General features: G+C 39.3%; 1 protein-coding gene across 3 annotated transcripts in view; it reads right to left on the bottom strand.

Moving 5' to 3' along the window:
* The window catches only part of LOC121520525 (laminin subunit alpha-3-like), a 98,718-nt gene that overhangs the window by 50,963 nt on the left and 25,776 nt on the right, over positions 1–21,979 (bottom strand). For all 3 annotated transcript variants that reach the window (XM_041804013.1, XM_041804014.1, XM_041804015.1), the window contains exons 4-14: positions 17,326–17,444; positions 17,072–17,242; positions 15,263–15,363; positions 12,396–12,511; positions 11,544–11,662; positions 11,068–11,158; positions 8,944–9,072; positions 4,745–4,798; positions 4,569–4,616; positions 3,332–3,466; positions 244–378 (exon numbers count right to left, since the gene is read on the bottom strand). In XM_041804013.1, coding sequence (XP_041659947.1) covers positions 244–378; positions 3,332–3,466; positions 4,569–4,616; positions 4,745–4,798; positions 8,944–9,072; positions 11,068–11,158; positions 11,544–11,662; positions 12,396–12,511; positions 15,263–15,363; positions 17,072–17,242; positions 17,326–17,444 — 1,218 coding nt within the window. The remainder of the gene's footprint in view (positions 1–243; positions 379–3,331; positions 3,467–4,568; positions 4,617–4,744; positions 4,799–8,943; positions 9,073–11,067; positions 11,159–11,543; positions 11,663–12,395; positions 12,512–15,262; positions 15,364–17,071; positions 17,243–17,325; positions 17,445–21,979) is intronic.

Below are 21,979 nucleotides of genomic sequence, written 5' to 3'. Positions count from 1 at the left end.
AATCCATATATATCTCATGTTCCATCTCACTGAAATGTTGTAAATAAATCCAAGGGGATGACAAAAACAGGTTTTACGGGATTCTGTGGGAGGCTGAGGATGTTCACTCCACAGAGTCATGAGAAGAGGCCACAGTAAGGCCAATGAAACCAGCAGCAGCATTTTTCATCCATAACATTACACATACTCAGCTGGCTTATCTATAGTAGGAATGGTGGACATGCAGGGATCAAACCCACTCACCAGCACAGTCCGGGTATCCATAGTAGCCTGGTGCACATTCATCACACTGCAGTCCACCGTAGTTAGGAAGGCAAACGCACTGACCATTGGGACCGCACACACTGTCAGAAACGCCAGCACCATCACAGAGACACGCTGCAGGAGGAAGAAGACATCTTAATGGATAAATACTCCCTGTTTTTAATTAACTAGAAGTTTTATCTAAACAATAAAGTAGTTACTTAATGTCTTTGTAAAATTGACTTAAAAACACATAAAATATTAACAATGTGCACAGGAAAAGGCTTAAAATAGCAAATAGTAAATAGACTTTAGCTTGTATTATGCTATTCTAATGTTACTGCTCAAAACGCTTTTACAATGCAGGTAACTCTTAAACATTCATACCCCATTCCCACACTAATAACCATATTCATTCACCTTCATACATATTCACACTAAAGCAGCTGCAAATCTGGATTTTGTGAGATTGAGCATTCAACCTTCTGGTTGAGAAAGGTTAATTCTACTCCTGAGCCACAGCGAGCCTGTATGCCCCATAAAATACTGTTTGTTTGTAACCATATACATGTGCTTTTAAAAGAACAAAATGATGGAAAAACTATTCCTTTAAATCAATACTTTCTAAGTGAAATTGTTTTAAAGATGTTTGTAAACAACTGTAGCTACTATTTCAAATTGCTTGTTGTGCTTCTATTTCATAATTCATACCATCTTAGGCTAAAGGTATTTTAGCATCCATTTCACTTGTATGTGCTTATATCTGCAGAGACTTCCACTGACTGACCTACTCTCTATAGCTTGTGCGTGTCTGTCTGCACTCTGCACATCCCTGGTGAAGATGGCAAATTGTCAATCTTTTCAAACTGCAGTGGAATCGAAGGAACAGTGGGCTGTGTTTTGGTAAATGGTTGACATACACCAGCCCCCCAACATATGCCTCATTTCCCCAAAACTGGTTCACTAGTCTTGCCCAGAGAGCTCCAGGCTTTGCCAAACAGCTTTGTCTTTCACACCAAGTAGCCCTGCTCATAGCAGTAGGCTCTCTATCAAGTAGCGTAGTAATCCAAATATAGCACAAAGGATTTTCCCTTGAAACACACCAGAAAAAGTGAGGTTGTCTTAACCAGGGTGTAGACTTTCAAATGCAGAAATATGTTCACAACAATTCAAACACACACTCACGTCACAGCTACATGGCAGTCCGCGGTTAGGTCCTACCATAAATACATAAGATATGGCACAACCAAATCCCAACTGCAATTTTTAAATGCTGGGAAGTGAAGCTGAAATGTTTCAAGTGAATAAACAGCATTAACCCTACATTCTGGTCATTACAGTAACTCAGTGTTCCATGGCCATCTGTCATTCAAAATGTGAGCTGCTACGCCCACACAGTCTTGAGAAAGCTTGCAGTTATGAATGTTTACTTTCACTCAGATTTGTGTGGAACCCCAATACCAAAAGAGCCCATGAAAAATTTAGCCATTATTAACCCAAACATCATTAAAACCCTAGAGACATATTAAAAGAACCCAAGGACAGTCCCGTAAAAGAAATACATAATAAAACCCAGAATCATAAAAAAAACAAATAACCTCAATGAATGCAGGCAACATAGGTTCCCAACTACATGAGTAGAGACCTAGGACTGGAGATTCATTAAAAAAAAACAAAAACAAGAATGGAATTAAAAAATAAGGACAGAAGTAGTAAAGTGAAATTATCATTATCATCATCATCATCATCATCATCAGGTAAAACAGAATTAAAAGCAAAATTAGGTAAATACAATAAAAGTGATGGTACGTGGTTGAATTTCAAAAACTACAAAAGGAAAAGGAAGATAAAGATGCAATAAGACCTAAATCATGGCATTACGGCAGAAAAGAGCAGATTATAAATTAAAGCTTTACTTACAATTAAGATATATTGGGAAATTAGAAGTAGAAAACTCAATGAGTGGGAAAAATAATTAAAAAGGAGGCAGACTGTAAAAAATGAAGCAGACAGTTAAAAAACAGTAGACGACATCACATAAAAGCTAGTCAGTAAAAATTGAGTTTTAAGAAGGGAAAGGAGGTGGTTGATTCTGCATGCCTTATCTCCTCATGCAGGTAATTCCAAAGTCAAGAAGCCTTGATGGAGAAGGCCCTATCACCTCCAGTTTTAAGTCTCAACTTTGGAATGACCAGGAAGCTCCCAGCTGAGGATCTGACGCTTTCAATATGAGGCAATTAAAACAGCCCAAGTGGCAATTAAATAAATTGAAATGAACAAGGAATAAAAACAAGTAAAATATTAAATGGGATTTAAATATGTGCTAAACTTCAGGAAGATGGAAGATAAACACCAAATAAGAGGACAACATCACATAAGAGCAAGTTCTTAAAAGTAATTAAAAAAATTTCACTGATTCTGCACTCCTTATCTCCCTGAGCAGGTCGTTCCAAAGTTGAGGGGTCCTGATGGAGAAGGCCCTATCACATTTTGTTTTAAGTCTCGACTTTGGAACAACCAGCAGGCCCCTGTCTGAGGATCTGAGGCTGCGGGCTGGCTCATAGGGTGTTTAAAGTTCTGATAAGTAGCTTGGAGCCAGACCCTTAAGTACTTTAAAAGTTATGAGTAAAATCTTAAAATATATTCTAAAACTTACAGGGAACCAAGTAAACAAACTAAAAAGGGGGTGATGTGATAGTGTCTGTTAAAACCAGTAAGAAGCCTAGCTACTGCATTCTGAACTAGCTGGAGGCAGGAGAGGGATTTTTTATTGTTACCAGAGAGGAGTGCATTGCAGTAAGAGAGTCTAGAGAAGATGAGGGCATGGATTACTTACTGAGGTCTGACCATGTGAGTATTGTTTTGATTCTGGCAATGGTTTGGATATGGAGGAAGCATGACTGGACAATTTTATTGATGTGGGTTGTGAAGGTGAGGTCTGAGTCAAACACCACCCCCAGGTTTCAGGCTGTGGGTCTGACGTTTTCAGAAAGGGGACCAAGGCTGAATACTGTGAGGTGGTTTAAGTTCTAAAAGTATTATTTCAGATTTTTAGTTGATTTTGAGGGTTCTACTTCTTATTTCTCACCCTGGCAGTTTGGAAAAGAGTGGTATCCTGGTCGACAGCGGTCACAGCGCTCTCCCTCCACACCCTGACGGCACAGACATCGGCCAGAGGCATCACACACACTATACGTCGTCCCTCTGTAGTCACATATACACTCTGTGAACACAGACATAAAACTTGTTTGTTACAACAACAACAACAAAAGTAAACAAATTAATTCCCTACTTATACAGATTCAAATGTGTGCCCTTGTTGAACTGTGGGGTCTGCTTACTAATGAGGCTGAGCTTTTTCTTTAGACCAAAATGCAAGAAAAGTAAGGATTTCCTCAGCTGGACTTTCCTCGTAACGTGGCGCACAGTGGTACGGCTGTCCTAGTGCCTGTGTCTTGCCAAGTCTCGCCTGGTATTGGTATGTGAATAGACTTGGCAAAAGGACAGAGCTGCCACCAGGGAGACGGCCACTGCAGCTCCCAAACATTAAAATCAGCTTTTTACAGGCTGCTCATGAAATTCCCTCTCAGTCAGCCCACAGGATGAAAGACAAGCTGAGGAAAAGTTAGTGTTTGCTTTCACTGTCGGACAAATGGTAAGACAGAAACTGCCCAGGGCTAAAGGTCTTTGTTTGAATAGAAATACCATATTATTAATAATAATTGGTTTCCCAGCTTGAAGAAAACCAGAAAAGGGAATTTAGAGCAGGGGGAATTACTAATAATAGACTGGTTAGTTCTCACTGAAAGGTCCCAGTTGATTACAGAGGAGCACTCAAACTTAAATCCCCACTGATGCAGACAATCAGAGACCATCAGTGCTCGAATATTGCAAGAGATCAGCTGTCACTGGGCAACACATTTTCTCATTCTGAAAATACTACAACACAGGCACTTTAAAACCAACCATAACATCCAGTTGGCTGTTTTCCTTCGGCCTATGATATGATCTGACCTTTATCTTTGTATGCGTCAACAATTTTTTTAGTCTGTGTTCTAAACATTTAACCAGTCAGACTAAATGGTGCCTTGTGTGGTCCTTTAAAGTCCCTTTAACTACCTGGGCTGCTTTAAGTAAATCTGACTCAGACAACTACAGAGTCAAGGACTCCCCTAAAAAACAGCTCTTAAAGAGGATACAGTACCAGCAGTTTGTTTTTAGGTACACTACTTTTAAATGGGAAGAAGCAACCAGAGCAGTTAGCATAGCATTGGCATGTAAACACCTCTGTAGTACCACAATACATCAGGCGTTATCACACTCACGCTGACAGCTGGGTGAGCCAAAATATCCCCGAGGGCAGGCGGTGGGTACTATATGTAGAAAAAAGAAGACAGGATGGAGTCTTAAAAAATTAACTTAATTTTCAATGATTGTTTTAACTCATCAGTCATGCAATCTGTGGTGTAAGACGCTGCCAAAGCTTGTCTCGCAAACTTACCCACAATTGGTCCTGCGGGGGATTTGGTGGTTGTTTCAGGGTATACAGGATAACCTGATTGCAAAGGAGAGGCACTAGATTAAAACCTCAGATTGGAAACAGTCAGCAAGCGTCACCTTTATTTATTGCAGTGTGGGACTGATTTTGCAACCTAAAAACAACCGACCACAATGCAATGTGGGGGGAACACTATCACATTTTTATCATATCAGATTCAAGCCAAAAGTTAAATGATACACTGAACACTCCTTTTACTTTAAATATGTTGTGCATCAACACCAAAAACATTTTGCTTTTGTATTCCAGTTTAAAAAAAGAGCTATAATATGCAACAACTTGTGGACAATGCAAGCTTGGTGGTGCTAGTGGGCAGGGGTGCAGACAGGGTTGTCTAGGTCAGAGGTTCAAAGAGTGGGTGTTGACCCCAGGGGGGTTGCAACACACTACAGTGTGGTCGTGGGATGCCTTCCACAAAACAAAGAGAAATTTGAAATGATTTAAAATGGCATATTTATCCATTACCGTAAAAAAAAAATTCTAAAGTGAGTTCAATTTAAAGTAAACCCATTTAGGCATATATCAGCCCAAATGTGCAGGAAAAACTCCCTTAAATGTAAATGCTTTGTGTAAAACCGTACACTTTTACCACATCCAGGGAGGGTGTGGGTCCCTGGTCTCTGCTGCTGTTATTTTGGGGGTCACAGGCTGAAAAGTTCAGGAACCCCTGATCTAGGGCACCAAATTTTGCAATGTTGGGATGAAGCATATGTAAACACATAGACACATCCCAGTAGCATGATTAACATTACGTATGATATATTTGTTCTATTTATATTCACAGAAAGGGTTAGCGCACAAGGGCCTGTGTCCACTTGCTGATTTTTGCACTGGCAGCACCACTGACCTAATTTTCAGAGTACTTGTCATCAAAGCTTACGGTTGCTAGATTCAGTAGGGTGTTTCAAAACACTTTTGCATTCCTTGGTGGTAACCCTTAAATCTGTTTTTAATTGCTCTGTATACTTATTTTTTGCTTTTATCTAAAAATTATGCAAAGAAGATTTATCAAAAAATAAAAGAGTTAGTTAAAGCTCTATATGTACTCTCAAAAAATAGTGAAATAACATTGATGAATGAAACAGAGTTTCAAAAGTTGACCACTATGAAGAGTGTTGAGCATAAAGCAGCAAAAAAAAAAAGGGATGATGCTGAGGGCGTTTTTTACACTTTGGCTGCTTGTGCAGAAAAAAACTCATAATGGATGCAGGCTCAAATGATTTGAGGGCTAAAAAAGCCCAACAAGACATATTTTGTTGGCAGATGACATCAGAAAAAACTCCTGATGGGGGCAAGAATTAGTTTCTGGATAGAGAAGCTCAAATAGCCAAAGATTTGGGCCATTTATGGCTCTGACAATGGTTCATATTGTGAAAAACAAACAGTCTTAACTCTGAGTCCCAAAAGTAGAGACACATTCAGGCAAAAAGTTTAAAAAGCTCACAGAGAAATGGCAGCAGCCATGGATTAGAAGCCTTCATCTAAAGCCTAAAGGAGCAGAGTCAGACAGCACCCCTGTATGGTCCACTTCCACCAAGCGGTCCAGTTTGCCTTAGTACAGTTTGGCATAGCTTTGCACAGTAATCCCTGATCTTGCTTGTGTTTTGTTGGGAAATTATCTGTTTTTAGAGACGCTGATCATTTGGCTCAGCTCAGTAACAAGAGCCAATTTATTGACTTTCAACTGGCTCTTTATCTCCATATTAAAATCACACTTAGAACCATACGAGGGAGTGCAGATAGTCTCTTAGCTCAGTACAAGACTCCTCAAGACTTTTGTCTCCCATCATTTGGATAGACGTGGGTAGGACGTCTGCAGGACTACGTCATTTGTGATATCAATTGCCTCCATACCAGGCAAATCAGCTAGCAAATCAAAACTAGCAGGAAAAACACAGTTTTGTAAAGTTAAGGGATCATACTCGAGGTATATGGACCTTATGTAACCAGAAAAACACCCAGAGAGCGCAGACCTCCACCATTAGCCCTATCTTCCAATAGTGAAGAATCCTTTAAAAAATTCCTGGATCCGTCCCCACGTGCCCCCACCATGGCATTCGCCAATTACTCCCTCCCCGGTTGGGTGGAAACACGGTGAGGGAAAGCATTGGCCTCGCTACAAGTGGACCGTCATGGCAGAAGCATTGTCTGCTGATGCCAACAGATGCACTAACAGTCTCACCCATGGTCTCACTGGATGACTGGAAGTCATGGCAGAGGGTGAATATTCCTCTATTCCTCCCAGCATTGTGAGTATTCTCACTACAACTCGCTGTCTTTCTCTCTGTTACGCTCTGACTCGTCTCCTCGACCAGGAGTGCGTTTTCCAAACTCTATAAACTCCAAAACTTTGAATAGAAACACACCAAAAATGCTGCAGGGATTGAAGTTACTCATGTCCGCCATCACCTGGTGTAAAGTGGTAATAGCGCAGATCTCCGCCATAAGCCCTATCTCCCAATAGTACAGAATAAAAAATTCCTGAATCAACACGGTGATCTGGATCACTCCCAAAATCTAATCAGTTCTTCCTTATGCCATTTCCTGAAAACTTCATCAAAATCCATCAACAACTTTTTAAGTTATGTTGCTAACAAAAAAACCCATCCGATCACATAGCCTCCTTGGCAGAAGTAATAAATTTAGCATACAAGTCCACCTAGAGCATAATAACTTCCCTCAATTTCTAATGATTTCTAACTGGTGTTCTTCACCTTCTGCCTCCCATCTGACATTTGCACATTATCAGGATCACATGACTGCAAACAATCTATAGTTTGCCTCTAACTGTGAAGAAAGACAATCATAGTTTAGGATTATGGTGAAGTATATTTGATACCTTTAGACTGAGCCAGTCTATTTCCCGCTTTCTTCAACATTCAGGCAAACCAACTAGCTACTACCTCTTTTGCATTACCATTCAACCAAAACAGTAGTATCAATCCCTTTATCAAACTTTTACGAGAAAGCAAATACATGTCTCCCAAAACACAAACAGTTCCTCCAGCAATCACTGACTTTTAACTCTTGTATCCAAAACATAACTTCTATGAACTCTTGGGACCCAGAAAGCCTTCTAATAACTCTGTCAACATGCTAAGACTAGTCTGTTGCATCTCAGAGAAAAGACATCCAGTTTGATAACAACATCTCGTAATAAATCTATCTATTGCCCATAAAATCTAAGGATAAGTATTGGTATTTTTATGATGCAGTGTACTATTAATGTCATGTTTATGTGACATAAAAGACAACACACCTGGAACCTGCATTATGACTGTAAAAACTACCTGTGGTATCACCTGAAACAATGAAATCTTAAGATAATACCACAGGTTCAATCAGAGGATCACTGAAGAGGATAATTTGTTGAAAGTTTAATTTAAAATAATTGCCATCTCTGTAAAAACAGGTAGCCGTCAATTAGACTTATTCACATTCCAGGAATACAGAAGCTGAATGCTACAACAAGTTCAAGCAGGAACCGTGTAAAGTCCTAAGTCCATCAAAAAAAAACAGAATACTTTTCAAAAGTGACAGATCATAAAACGGATGGCTTATCTGTGTGCTCCTGCAGACCCTCGAGTTTGTAGAGTTAAATAAAGGAGGGAAATTCTCTCTATTTGTGTCTGATATCTTTACTCATTTGTTTAGAAAGGGTTTTGGTATGTGGAATGTGATCAAGTTAATACTGTCACATGTAAATACATCCATCTGCATGTAGCCCTCAAGAATTTTAAGGCATAATTATACAAGTGTGTTATAACAATAATCCAAAAAGGCTTATTTGTGCCCTGGAGGGAAACTGAAAGACCAATGGACATAAGTCTAGAAAGCTACATATGAAACGGTTTCCAGTCATCCACTGCTAGGTTCAGTATCTCCTGAGTATGAATGTATATGCTGATAAATTGTTTAACAATTAAGTTTGCTCTGATCCAAAGGGCAGGAGGAAGGTTAACTCCTCTGCCATTAACACTGCCCTTAAAAGTAGTTACTACAAGAATTATTCATGCCATATGACACCAAACCAATGTATTTACCATGTTCACCAATGTGTATCATATTTCCTTATTTAGTCAACCACCCACCCTTAGAAAATCTCAGAGTCCAGTGATACAATGAAGCAAAAAAAAACTTACGAATGCACTGAGGGTAGTAATAGTATCCTTCAGCACATCGTTCACAGTTTTCTCCAGCAAATTGTGGCTTGCAGATACACCTTCCAGACCCCATTTCACAGCCAGCCGTTCTTTCACCACACCTGCAGGCTGAGGAGGATGAAAGATTTAGATTTAGATTGAAAATGATTTGCATACAAATAAAAACTGCAAGAATGGTTTCTAAATCAAACCCACACTTGTTGTAACCATCCATCCTTTGTCAAATGGGAGGTCTGAGAAGCAAAGATTACTCAACCTTTCCTAACTCTTGTTTTGTCGTAAGTGACATCTTCCCCTGCTAAGCAGACTTAATTGAGATTGTGGTTTTATGGTTGACTTTCAAAGCGCTGAGGGCAACCAGTTTAAATCCACTACTTTCTGAAGTCCAAACACGACTGGCAGCTATTTATACACAGAGGAACAACCCTGCACCATTAAACTAATGTAAACAGGAGCAGAGCCCAGTTGAGCAATAATGCAAGCGCTGGTGCCAGTGCTGTTTGTGAAGTGCTGCCTGTCTCAAGAAACTGATGCCCATATTTAACCATAACTTGTTCATCAATTATTTTGAGGGTCAAACGCCAGCAGATTGACATGTACTGTATTTAACAAAATTTCTGCATCCTTAAATTTTACCAATAGCATCATCTTAACAAGAAGACAAGTCTCCTCTCTCCTGCTCCTATACCTCTGCATTACAGCACAATAAGCTAGTTAAGACATGTGTGACTAGATGCAGATATATCACAACCCCTGTACTTCACATCATGTGTCACCATTGTGTGGATGTTATTTTACTTGGTGCAGCTTACTAATATGGTGTGCTGTTTTGTTGTCTCGCAAAGGGAATCTCAATACACTATATGGACAAAAGTATTTGGCCAGCTGCCCATTATACCAACAGGGACTGTAATGACATTGTATTCAAATACATGTACTTGAATATGGAGTTGGCCCCCTTTTGCAGCTAAAACCACCTCCACTCTTCTTGGAAGGCTTTCCACAGGATTTTGGAGTATGTCTGTGGGGATTTGGCCCCTTCATCCTGTAGAGTACCCAAAGTCTAGGTCAGGACCCACAGGTTGGTTGGAGGAGATTTTTTAGGTCGTGAAATGAATTTTCATTCCTTCATTCCTTGTTACAGTATTTAACGGGAAGGTTGTCTGCAATACACATTATAGCCACATGAGGAGCTCCACCCTCACACCTCTCCACCATAATACAATACAAGACAAGGCTCTAACAGCCATTGAATGGCAAAACAGCTGAGCTCACAGTCATGGATGGTTGGCTAATAAAAAAAGAAACACATTGTTTGAGACCAAGCAACCATTGCAGGCCAAGCATGGTAGCCTATTAGAGGTAAAGTGGCTTCTTCCAGGTTCATAAAACAGAAAGAGCCAGGTCAGTTCCAGATTGAGGCTGGAATTAACTTTATCCAAGCTAGCACTTGCCATCAGCGCAACCAATCAACCAACGATGGCATAGAAGGCAGACTTGATGAGCAATAATGTACAGCAGACTAAATTATTGGGTCATGATGGCTTATACCATCTACAAGAAGGTTACCAGGATAAAGGTTTGGGAAATACTGCTGTAAAGCACTCATAAAGTCAGGCACTGATGTTGGACAAGAAAGCCTGGCTCGCGATCTTGTCATGACCCAGAATACGATTTGTCTTGTTCCCGAGTTTCTCTGGTGTTTTCCTTTGCTAACGCTTTAAAACCTGAGTTTCTGGACTCTTTTCTTATTTTAACCATAAAAGGCCCTGAAAATGTCCTGTGAGTAGGTGCTTTTGCCCATTTTTCCACAATACTTAGAACTTTTAATATATGGCAGTTATTTACATTTTACTGCATGTTGGGACTTCTGCTTTGTAGATGAGACTGTAGATAGCTAAAACGAGGAGCTCCTGGCCAAATAAGTTTAAAAAACGGAGACAACCCTTATAACCATAACTCAACGACGGAAAAATAATTAACATGGATAAAACACATTTTACTGCATGTTAAGAGTGTTTTAACAGTTTAAAATGAAAAAACACAAAAAAGGGGGAACTTTATGCATTGTATATGTATACATTGTTCCAAGCATCAACTTACGTATGCATCCAGTGGGAGACTCAGGGGGAACTCCATAAGGTCTGTAGAAACCTTCAATGCATTTCTCACAGTTCACTCCAGCAGTGTTGTGCTAAAGAAGAGCACAAACATACTGTAAAAAAAATCATGTATAAAAGGTTTAATGGGAGAAGTTATTAAATTGGTTGAGCACAGGGGCCCCTTTGTCTTAAAGGAAAGAAAATGATACAGCTTTACTGTGCTAAAAGAAAAAGTTATAGAATAAATGTCCTGCTTGTGTGAAATAATGCATGTCAATGAAAGACTGTTTTAGCCTCATGAATCCACTTGTTAAAGCTGCAGTGTTAATAATACAGTATCAAATTCTCTATGCAGTACAACATAAAAATATGCACAGACAACATGGAATTTTTCCCTTTTTTTTACCCTCCTCCCCCCCACAACCACATACACATACAGACACTGGAATCAGTTTAGACTTGACATGCATTTCATACCTGGCAGTTGATGCACACTCCTCCTCCGTCGTACCTGCCGAAGGTGTCTAAACTTGCTCCCCTCTTTTCCACCTCTGGGTCGTAATAACAGTCAAAGGCATGGGAGAAACACTGGCAGGCTGAGGAGGAAACCCCCGAGACACACACACATACACAGATTTACTCTATATGTCTCAGCAAATCACCTCCCCCGTCTGTATTTAAGCACCTTAAGCTACTAATTCTCCAAAAAGGATTCTGGTTGTTAAGTATTAAGAGAAACTATAAAATCCAAACTAAACAAGGGGGCACATCCTCTTCCTGTGAACCACTGCTGTGTCTCATTAATGTTTATGAAGGGTTAGGCTACATTTCCACTGCATGAGTGCACTGATTGGATTATAAGTCTTCTTCATCTTTTCACTCTCTGCTTTTGTGGCTGCTTCAAGGTCATGTTTCATAAGGGGGAAATTTTGTCAACAGTCCAAAGCAATTAGACTCCAGCTGACACAGGCTGTGCTGGTGGATTGGTTAGCTCATAGATAAGCTGGCAAGGGGGACTATTTAGTGAGTTAGAGTGGGCATAGCTAGCTACCTGGCTAACAGGGCAAGGTAAAGAAAGCAGCAATCCTGGAGCTAGCTGTGTGCTATGCTGATCATCACACATACCATATGAGGAATGTCCTCTCAGCTCTTCACTGAGACTCTGTACAATACCATATGAGGGCATCCACAACAGGCTTTGAATATCAGAGGCAAGAGGACACTTCAGTCCACTCAGGGGGCTGTAATTCAAAGAGCCAGCAGCGTGGGGAGTAGCACACTGTGGTTTTGTTTACTTGTTGAATGAACCCACTGAACATGTTCACTTACGTTGACACTCATTGGGGCTGTCAACAGTCGCGGCACGCCATGGCTGCTGGTTAAAGCCAGGGCAGCAGCGGTCACATGACTCCCCACAGGTGTTGTGTTGACACTCGCACTGGAGCCTGTTAAGAAGAGAGTAGATGCCTGTAAGCTTAGTGATGCTTAAAATCCAATCTGCAGCTCAAAATCAAAATTCTTTCTTGAAATATAAACGGGCTAATTCTTCAACCACTTGTGGATAGCAAACATGTTGCAAACAAGGCATGAATATTTTACTTTTTTACCAACTTCATGATAGGCATGATAGAAAGTAGCTGGATTTTATACAGCATATGAAAACAAAACAGAAAAGTTATTGGGCACGTATTTTAGTTAACCATACTGCCTACAGTTTTTGTCTCAGACACTAAACCAGTAGTTAGTGAACACTTGGTGTTTTTTCATGTTTTGCATAAACTGCATATAATCTGACTTGTCTACCCTATAAATAGGGTTGTCAACTGTCCCGCATTAGGACATCCTGTGTCTAGAGCTACATTTGTTTGTCCCCTATATGAACCTTGCTTCCGTGTAATCACACAAAACAGCACTTTACTGATCTGAGATCAGAGCATCTGACACGGCCAGGATCACTTGATCTCAATAATGGCAGCACTTGACCCCTGCCTAAACAAACACTGTATGATCAATTTTAAGGAAAATTACATCTCAAATACACATCTCTCCCTGATAGACTAAAGCAATCTCAGCCGCACCCCCCTTGTAGACATTTGACTTATGCACTCTTTTGTTTTTAAGTTTGGAGCTAGTGCTAACTTTGTGCAAGCCTATGCTAACTTTGTGTTATTGTCATCTTGTGCATGGGAAGTGCTACATCTTAATATTTTTTTTGAAAACAAACCTTGAATGTTGATTTCAGAAAACAACATCAATAAGAATAATTAACCGTTTTTTACCTATTGTGTTGCGGCGACGCATTTGGGCAAGCACACTTTGCATTACCAAAATCACATAATGGTTTGTGCGATCGGAAAAATTCAAGTGGTTTCTGAAAGCTGAGAAAACGGTGCTTTACAGCCAACATGTGGAAATATATAAATAACCAGACAATTAAAGGTTCTAAGTATTCTACAAAAATGAGCAAAGGCACTCACTGACAGAATATTAACTGGGCTTTTTATGCTTAAAATCAGAAAAAGATTCCAGACAGAAATTTTGAGGCATAGGTATTAAAGGGTTAAAAAAGGTAAATCACAGGGCAGGTAAACCAAAACAGCTTGACAACAGAAGCTTAAATGTGCAGTCATTTGACCGTTTGCTGTAATTACTAATTGAAACAGTTCAAATGTATCTAAAATGCCAAAGTTGCAAGCAAACAATGAACAAAAGAAGCATCTGTGAATGTTATCTTGTTTTGTGGTTTAGCTGTGGTACAAAGCTTGTCCATAACTTACCGTTTTACAAACTATTTCCATTGTCTCTGTCTTCTAATCAGATTGGTGATGTCAATGCAGGAGCATGTGAGGTAACTGTACTTCCTGAGAACAATTCAATGTCACCATCATCATTGAATGTAGGATTATCTTTGTGGTTTTAGCTTATTTTTGATTTCAGCACTGAGTCAGATCTGTATATCAGTTATTCACAGGAGTCCTCGGAAAAAAAATAGTCTTCTCCTTGTTAATGAATGAACAAATGAAACATTAGCTAGTTAACATTACACATTAAAGGTAGAATATCTGACATTTTACACTTAAATATAATAAAAATCAAACATATGCAATGTAAATGTTTTTTTCTGAGTACAGTATCAACACACTGAATTAAAACTTCGGTACCCTGTAGTTTTGTTTACATGGGATGTTTATAATTTTGTCCGGACCGGATTGGGGCGGTAACCTTCTCCTCTGGCACATGCCCCTCTCCTCCTAGATCCGTCCCCAGGGGCAGCAGTGCTGCTGCAGGTAAATGTTTCACCCAAACAGCTGAGAGGAGTGTAAATGGCAGACTCCAGTCCGAAGCGGCCGACCGAAGGCCTGCCACTGACTTCCCCTCCACCTAAAAAGCCTCGACATTTGTCTAGGAAACCCTCTGACAAAGCGAGAGGTAAAACTAGAGTTAATATCGGACTTGCTTTTCCTCGGTGGCGAGCCCTACGCGACGCTAAAAAGCTCTTGCATGACTCAGAACTGGCTTTGCTTGTCGTGAATGCCTAAGTAGGCTACATCTTTTCATTCATTGCGCGCACTGTCTCAACATTTGTCCAGTGTTGATTTATTGACACAGCACTATTCTTATGGTTGGACATTTAAGCTGAGTGTGATAGCGCGGCTGAAATAAATGTGGGGTACAAATGAATGGAAGCTAGGCGTGCTAATGTTAGCCTGCTGCTAATAAATGGAGGCTGCAGACGGAGGTAGCTCTACTCAAATCAGGTAGTGTCTCAAACTTTGTTTATCTCAAATCACCCAAGTCTTGTTTGAAGCTGATGTTTTCATGTTGAATTGATGCTATTACATAACCGGCCAGGATAAGAAGAGCTCGTGAAATGGTTTACTGCAGCTAAAAAAAGATATTAGCAGTAAAGTTTGCCTTGAACGTTACATATAAACTTGTACATGATCGGTGTTTAGGATCAACAGAGGCTAAAGGGGGAGGCTTCAAAGTGGCAGAGGTGTGTCAAAAACTCCTCTTTGTTTACATTTTCAAGGCTTTGCTCTCCTACAACACCTAGTGGAAAAAAAAATCGCATAGTCTACCTTTAAGGTTAACCGTTAAAATTCTTATGAAGCGGCAGGTAAGGTAGAGATTAATGAGTAATGAAAAATGCTTCAAAATGTGTCTGGTAGCACTGTTTTCGAAAAGCAACTTACCTGTTCGAGTTGTCCCGGTTACGTTCTCCACCACACACCTGTGCATGACCATGACAGACACAGCGTCCACCAACACTGACGTCTTTGATGCTGTAGTAATACTGTCAACATAAAAAGGACATTTTTTTATAGACATCATTATTAATGCAGGATAAATTATAGTAAAATATCTCTACCCATGCTAGAAAAAATGTCTGGAAGAAGACGTGAGTCACATACATTGACAAGTACAAACGTCAACTAGCTCTGAGCTAAGGCAACTTTTATGGAGTGAATCAGTGCATTAGAAAAGATAAGACACAATAAAGCACTTGATAGCACAGCCAACAACATGTCAAATAAAGAAGACTGAGGTTAAGAGACAGGAATGTTGAGTAACATTTCTGGAATAATGTCTACAATAGATTCCTGTGGCATTATTTCACTGTTGAAATCAAACTAATTTACAGGAGATAAGAAGCTACTACCACATAAACCAAAGCACAAGATTTCAAATCACTTAAGCTGTTTTGGGCTGAAGTACACAAATGGAACAGGTATTAAGGATGAAAATCACAGCTTTATTTGAAGTACTTTATTTGAAAAAAATAAACCCTGAGCTAAACTGTACTGCAAACAAATGTATGTGGAGGATTATGCTAAATAAATGTAAAAATGCCATAACAAAAAAACTGGAATAAGACTGATACACCCAAGGTGGAGGACTGATAAACAGTTATACAAGATACACTATATAGAAGTCAACTTTTTCTCATAGACTGGAGCTGGACAAGTTTTGAGTTGTGTGAAAAACTGGATTGAGCTTATATCATCGATTAGACCGATTTTAACTGAGTTAAGATCAAGAACAAAAATAACCTCTTGTAGATCCCCTAGGTTCACAGCAAAAATGTAAAAATTATTAGTATGTGTTTGTGTTGTTTTAGTCTTTTGTTTCTTGATTTTTTTCCCACTGTACTTTAAATGTAAAATTTCATATCATTACCCATGCTGATGAAATTGGCAAGGGGGTTATGTAAAAGGTTCCATATCTTTGTATGTTTCTTTGTTTGTTTGTTTGTTTGTATGTGTACAAGGTAACTCGAGAATGGAAAGTCGGATCTTCACCAAACTTTCAGGGAATATTGGGATCATGACAGGGAAGAATCAATTAGATTCGTTTTTTCTCGGACTTCCAATTTTGAACACCATAGTAATCAATGGGAGCGTGAGTTCCTCAGTGGCGCTGCTTAGGCATGGGTCTGCCGCCTCAGACGGCCATTCTAGTTTTTCAATAGCACAGACCTGTAATTATTATTTGACCTAGTTAAAGGGAAAAAATATCAAAACAAGTCCTTGTGACTTAGAGTCAAAGGTTGTTATAGCATCTTTTTTTAAGCAATTGATCATATCTTGATTTTTTTTCTTTAATTGTTGGTTATAGTTTAAAAAACTGAGATGTTAATGTGACGTTTTACAAAGCTTGAATGATACATTCTGAATCTTGTTCTAATAAAAAGAGAATTAAAGAGGATTTCAGATCAAAGGCTGCAGGGTTTTTAATGTCAAATTTTGTTTTGCTTTAAATAAAAAGGTCATATTATGCACCTGTTGGAAATATCTACTCCAGTCTTAAGTAAGATTAGTTATCAGGAGGAATAGTCAGACAGATTTGGCGATGGACCTAAACAAAGATGAGTCTGTGTGTTTGTGTCAGCAGAAAGTAAGCAGAAGAGCAGGTGCTGAGTTGTAAATTCATCTTGTCCAAATGGTACACATGACTCTTCCAACATAACACCTTTGTGAGAAGATGTGCAGTATCAGACTCACCCTGCGAGTGACAGTGGGATCTCTCTGGGCCTTTGAGATCAGGTGACCCAGGAGGGTACTGGTTCGAAGGAAGCGCAGGCGGATGTTTGTGGCCTTCGTGAAGTCTCTCAGGAGTGGTGAGTAGGTGAAGTTTTTGGACCCTGGCCTACCGTTCACCAGAGACACTACAATCTGGACAACACACATTTATTCACAAGATTGCTTTTTGATACCATAAAGCCATTTTGGATAAGCTTTCCAGAAACGTATGTTACCTCTCCATTTTCCAAGGGAACAATCCGTGAGTAATCTGTTGTGCAGAGCTGGTCATCATCACTGTATATACGAATGTTGGGCTGCTTACCAAACCTTTCAATACACTCACGCTTTGAATCTACCAAAATAAAAAAGAGAGAAAAGAAAAACTGAAGGTATTTTTAATGTCTGCCTTATTTTATAGTCATTTTATGTATTAGAGCAATGGTGGTGATATCACAAGGATGCTTTGGCTGAGCTACACTTTTACTTGTCAGTACTGTATAACACATTGATAACTAGAAATTGAAACAATGGTAGCTGTTGTTTTAAACAATCATGAACATAAAGTTGCTTTACTGATCTATCAATCTATCTAATTTGAAAATAAATCAGGCGTAATATGCAAACTATGAGGAAATACTTGATTATAGAGCTTGTGCAAGAGGAAGCAAAAAGCCTTCACAGGCACTATAAAGTAATGACTTGAGTAATCCTGAAAAAACATGAACTTGGATCAAGTAAAAACGATTGCAAAGACAAACTATAAGCTTATCAGCCTGATGACACAGCTGAGTGCAGTAAGTCTGTGAACTCAGGTGCCCCCAGGATATTATACATCATAAATCAGATTCTTCGGAATCATCAGGTCAAGAGTATGTTTCCAAGTAAGTCGTTCAGGCAGTTTGGGAATGGTGTGTCATTACAAACTAGTAATTACAATAGGGGTGAGTATTGGCAAGAATCTGTCAATCAATATGATACATATTGTGATACAGGAGTGCCGATATCTATTTTGTGATATATTGCACTACTATGAGCAAGGCGGTATATTCCTTTTTTTTTTTAATTTAACATATATATATATATATATAAATTTGTATGTGTATGCGGGTATGTATATATATATATATATATGTGTATATATATATATATATATAAATATATGCGGGTGTCTACATTTATATATCTATGTATATGTGTATTTATAGAAATAAATAACTGTAATTTTTATGGTGTATATTTTATAGTGTAAATGTATATGGTGTATGGTGTATATGGTGTATTATAAAATATATGGTCCTGCATCATCTAGAGTTTTAACTCTTTTTGTGCAATTTGAAGGTGAGGATTTTTCCCATTTGTTGGAATGAATTAGAATGCTTTCAGGATTTGTAAAAGAAAAGTGGAAAGGTAAATCAATACAGAGTAAATGTACTAAAATCTTTTATATTTCATAGTACATCAGCTTGTATGTCTTAACGTAATGACAAGGTGCTTGTGGAGGAAAACTGATCCTCATGTCCAGCTTTAAGGACTGATGGTGTTGTGAGGAATGCCACCGCCTGCTACTTTAGGGTTTGGATACCCCAAACCTACACACACACGCACACACACACCCACACACACTCCAAAAATGTAAAACCTCATAATTATCCTGGTATAAATTTAAAGTTGGAAAGCTGTGTTGTTAAGTTTTGATTTCCTCTTTCACAAAAGAGCACCCAGTGGGTCTTTCTCAAAGCAAATATTTGGATCCGTCACAGCAGGAAAAAACACAGGTGTAATTAGAATCAAAGATGGCTGCTTTTCATTCAGCAGTGTCAGTTCACAGGCTCTGGCACTCTACATGCAGTATCTCTGGCATGGCTGAGAGGGTCTGTGTTAATGTCATTAATTACAACTGCACATTTTTTATATATCACAAGCCATATCTGGCTTCAAAAAGGCTCAAATTGGATAATAATAAAATAAAAGCTGCATTTTTGTGGCATTTACAAGTTTAGTGAGGGGTTGGGCCCATTATGTTTTTGCACTAAACACCTGCCAGTATAATCAAGTATTTTCTGGCAGATTTTATGTGGATGCTGCAAAATCTTCATCCCATACCATGCTGGAAATGTTTTTGTTATTATTTCAAAGTTTCCAATGATAACATAAAATCCTGTATGGTTAATTTAGGGCCATTATTGCTAGTTTTAATGGTAATTAATAGTATTACTTTCCTGAACCATATGCAAATTACTACTGAGCCTCACTGACCTTAACTATCCTTTGGAAAACATTTTTTGTTAAACATCAAACCATGATGGTGACAAAGCAGAGCAAGTGACTTCTATGCTTATTTCAGAGAGAAACCAAAGGGGGGCTTTTGGACTAAAGTGGCAATGTTGTATAAAACTATGACCATGAATCCTGATGTTCCCCTACAGTTCTGACAATTACCAGACTAAAGCAGCCTCAAGTCTCTTTCTTTACAATCAAAAAATAGAAAAAGTCTGTGTCAAGAATGTGCAAATCCCTGGAATTTAAGATTTGGCAACTAGCTAAGCTGTATTATCCTAAACTTGAGGGCGACATCCCTAAATAAGTGATTTGTGGCATGCAAAGATGTAGTGCATTACATACAGTGCAATCAGAAAGTACTCAGATCCCCTTCATTTTTTTCAGGAACTGCCTGCAGAACTCAGAGACAGGATTGTTACAAGGCAAAGATATAGGGAAAGCTACAGACAAATTTCTGCTGCACTGAAGGTTCCCAAGAACACAGTGGCCTCCATAACTCTCAAATGGAAGAAGTCTGGCACACCAGGACTTACCTGACCAGACTGAGCAATCAGGGGGAATAGAGCCTTATTAAGAGAGGTGACCAAGAATCCGATGGTCACTCTGACTGAGCTCCAGAGATCATGGATGGATATGGAACAAAGTAAAAGAAGGACAACCATCACTCCAGCCCTACACCAATCTGGGCCTTATGGCAGAGTGGCATGACAGAAGCCTCCTCAGTGAAAAACACATGAAAGCCCACTTGGCTTTCACATGGAGTTCTTTGCAAACTCAAAACAAAACTTCAGAGCAGCAGACATTTTTTGTAGCCTTCCCCTGATCCGTACCTTGCAACAATCCTGTTGAGTTCTGCAGGCAGTTCCTTTGAACTGTATGAAGGGCCCTATGATTTCTGTGTTAGCGTAATTGCGTAATTGGCCAATAAAAACGGAATCTAATATTTAACGTAGAAATCACGGAAATTGACTGAATTGGACTAAAATGCTGGGGTTTTTTTTAGAAAAAGGAACGTATATCTTGGGAATATGTTCCAGGGATCACTAAAGTGTAGCACAACTCGAGCCTCACTTCACAAACACTCATCTGCCCCCTGTCAAACATTAACAGCATATCAGAGCAGCTACACGAAACACCTGCAAACATCACATAGCTAAACACGGGGCAGTACTACTAACTACGAGTTATTTTACTTCTCCTGAGGAGTTGCAGAGAGAGTGAGGTGTGTCTGTTCATAAGGCACACGTCTGTGACTTCAGACTTAACTTAAAGACCTACTCACCCCTCGAAGGCTTCAAACTCCAGTTAAATGGACTCAAACTTTTACCAAACCCTGAAATATTTACGATGTTACATCCAAGTACCAGTTAGCTTTATAATTCCTCCCGTAGAGGACAGACAGCAATGTATTTAGAGAGATGAGGAGAGAACTGTTACAGTCAGGAACAGTCCAACTGCATGAACTTTTACATACTGTGAGACCAAAGAAATGTTTAGGGAACAGGCTTACTTTTAATCATTTAACCTTAATGTTACGTTCTTATTAAGTTACCATCACTGTGGGTTTGAGAGAACAGGAGGATTTATTCATTTATGTTACAAACATCAGTTTGGACAGGGTTAGCTGTTGTATACAACTAATGACTCTAGCAGGCCTGCTAGTGGAGTCATTAGCCGGGACTGAGCTGCAGCGGCACTTTTGTCTGAACCAGACTACGTGTCTAAATCCAAACAAGTGCAGAGAGCAACACTGAAAGCTTTCTGTGACAGAAAAAAAAAGTTCTCTCTCCACTCCTGGTCTTTCTTCCATGGCGCAGGACTTGTCTAGTGTAGTCCACCGTTAGCTTTTAGCTTGGGTGTTGCAATAGGACAGCTGCAGTTTACTCCAACCTGGACCGCTGTTCTTGCTGAAACCAGAGCACAGAGCCACACCGACAGCTTGTCTTGTGCAGAGGAGAAGTTTTTTTCTCTTTTGTTGTAGCGTTGTCTTCCATTTGCGCAGTAATAGCAAAGAATACAAAGAGCATCAGCTGAGTAGATACGTGTCTGTGTTTAACCATTCAGATGCAGTGAAGAAAAGCAGGAAGGGAGGGCAAATGACGCTGCTCAGGGTTCATCTCCACACACACAGAAGAAGCCAGACAGAGAGAGACAGGGCAACATGTAGCTTTTTACATTTCAGTAACCACTTACTATAACTTTGGCTAAAAATAATAAACGACTAACAATCATGACAAATTCACTCTGCCAGAACACACATTTCAGTCAGGCATTTCAACAGGCATCCCAGATAGTTGCGGTCAGCCATATACTAGGTTTTAACTTAGTCTTTTTTTCAAGTGTTTTTGTAAAGGTTGTAAATACTAATGCCAGTATGTTATTTCAGTTTTTTTTTTCTTTCTAATAAATTTGTAAAATTTCTAAAATTCTGTTTGACTTCGTCATGATGGGGATTAAACTAGATTAATGGAAATAAAAATGATTTTCTTTTTTTACTGTAGCATCAGGCTATAGCATAAGAAAAATGCAAAAAAAAGTGAAGGGGCTCTGAATACTTTCTAAATGCACTGTATATCAGCCTAGAAAATGCCCCCCCCCCCCCCCCTG

This window comes from Cheilinus undulatus, linkage group 13 (genome assembly GCF_018320785.1).
Source record: "Cheilinus undulatus linkage group 13, ASM1832078v1, whole genome shotgun sequence".
In the NCBI taxonomy this organism is placed as follows: domain Eukaryota; kingdom Metazoa; phylum Chordata; class Actinopteri; order Labriformes; family Labridae; genus Cheilinus; species Cheilinus undulatus.
The sequence above is the reverse complement of the archived record's forward strand: the minus strand, read 5'-3'. Positions and strand labels throughout refer to the sequence as shown.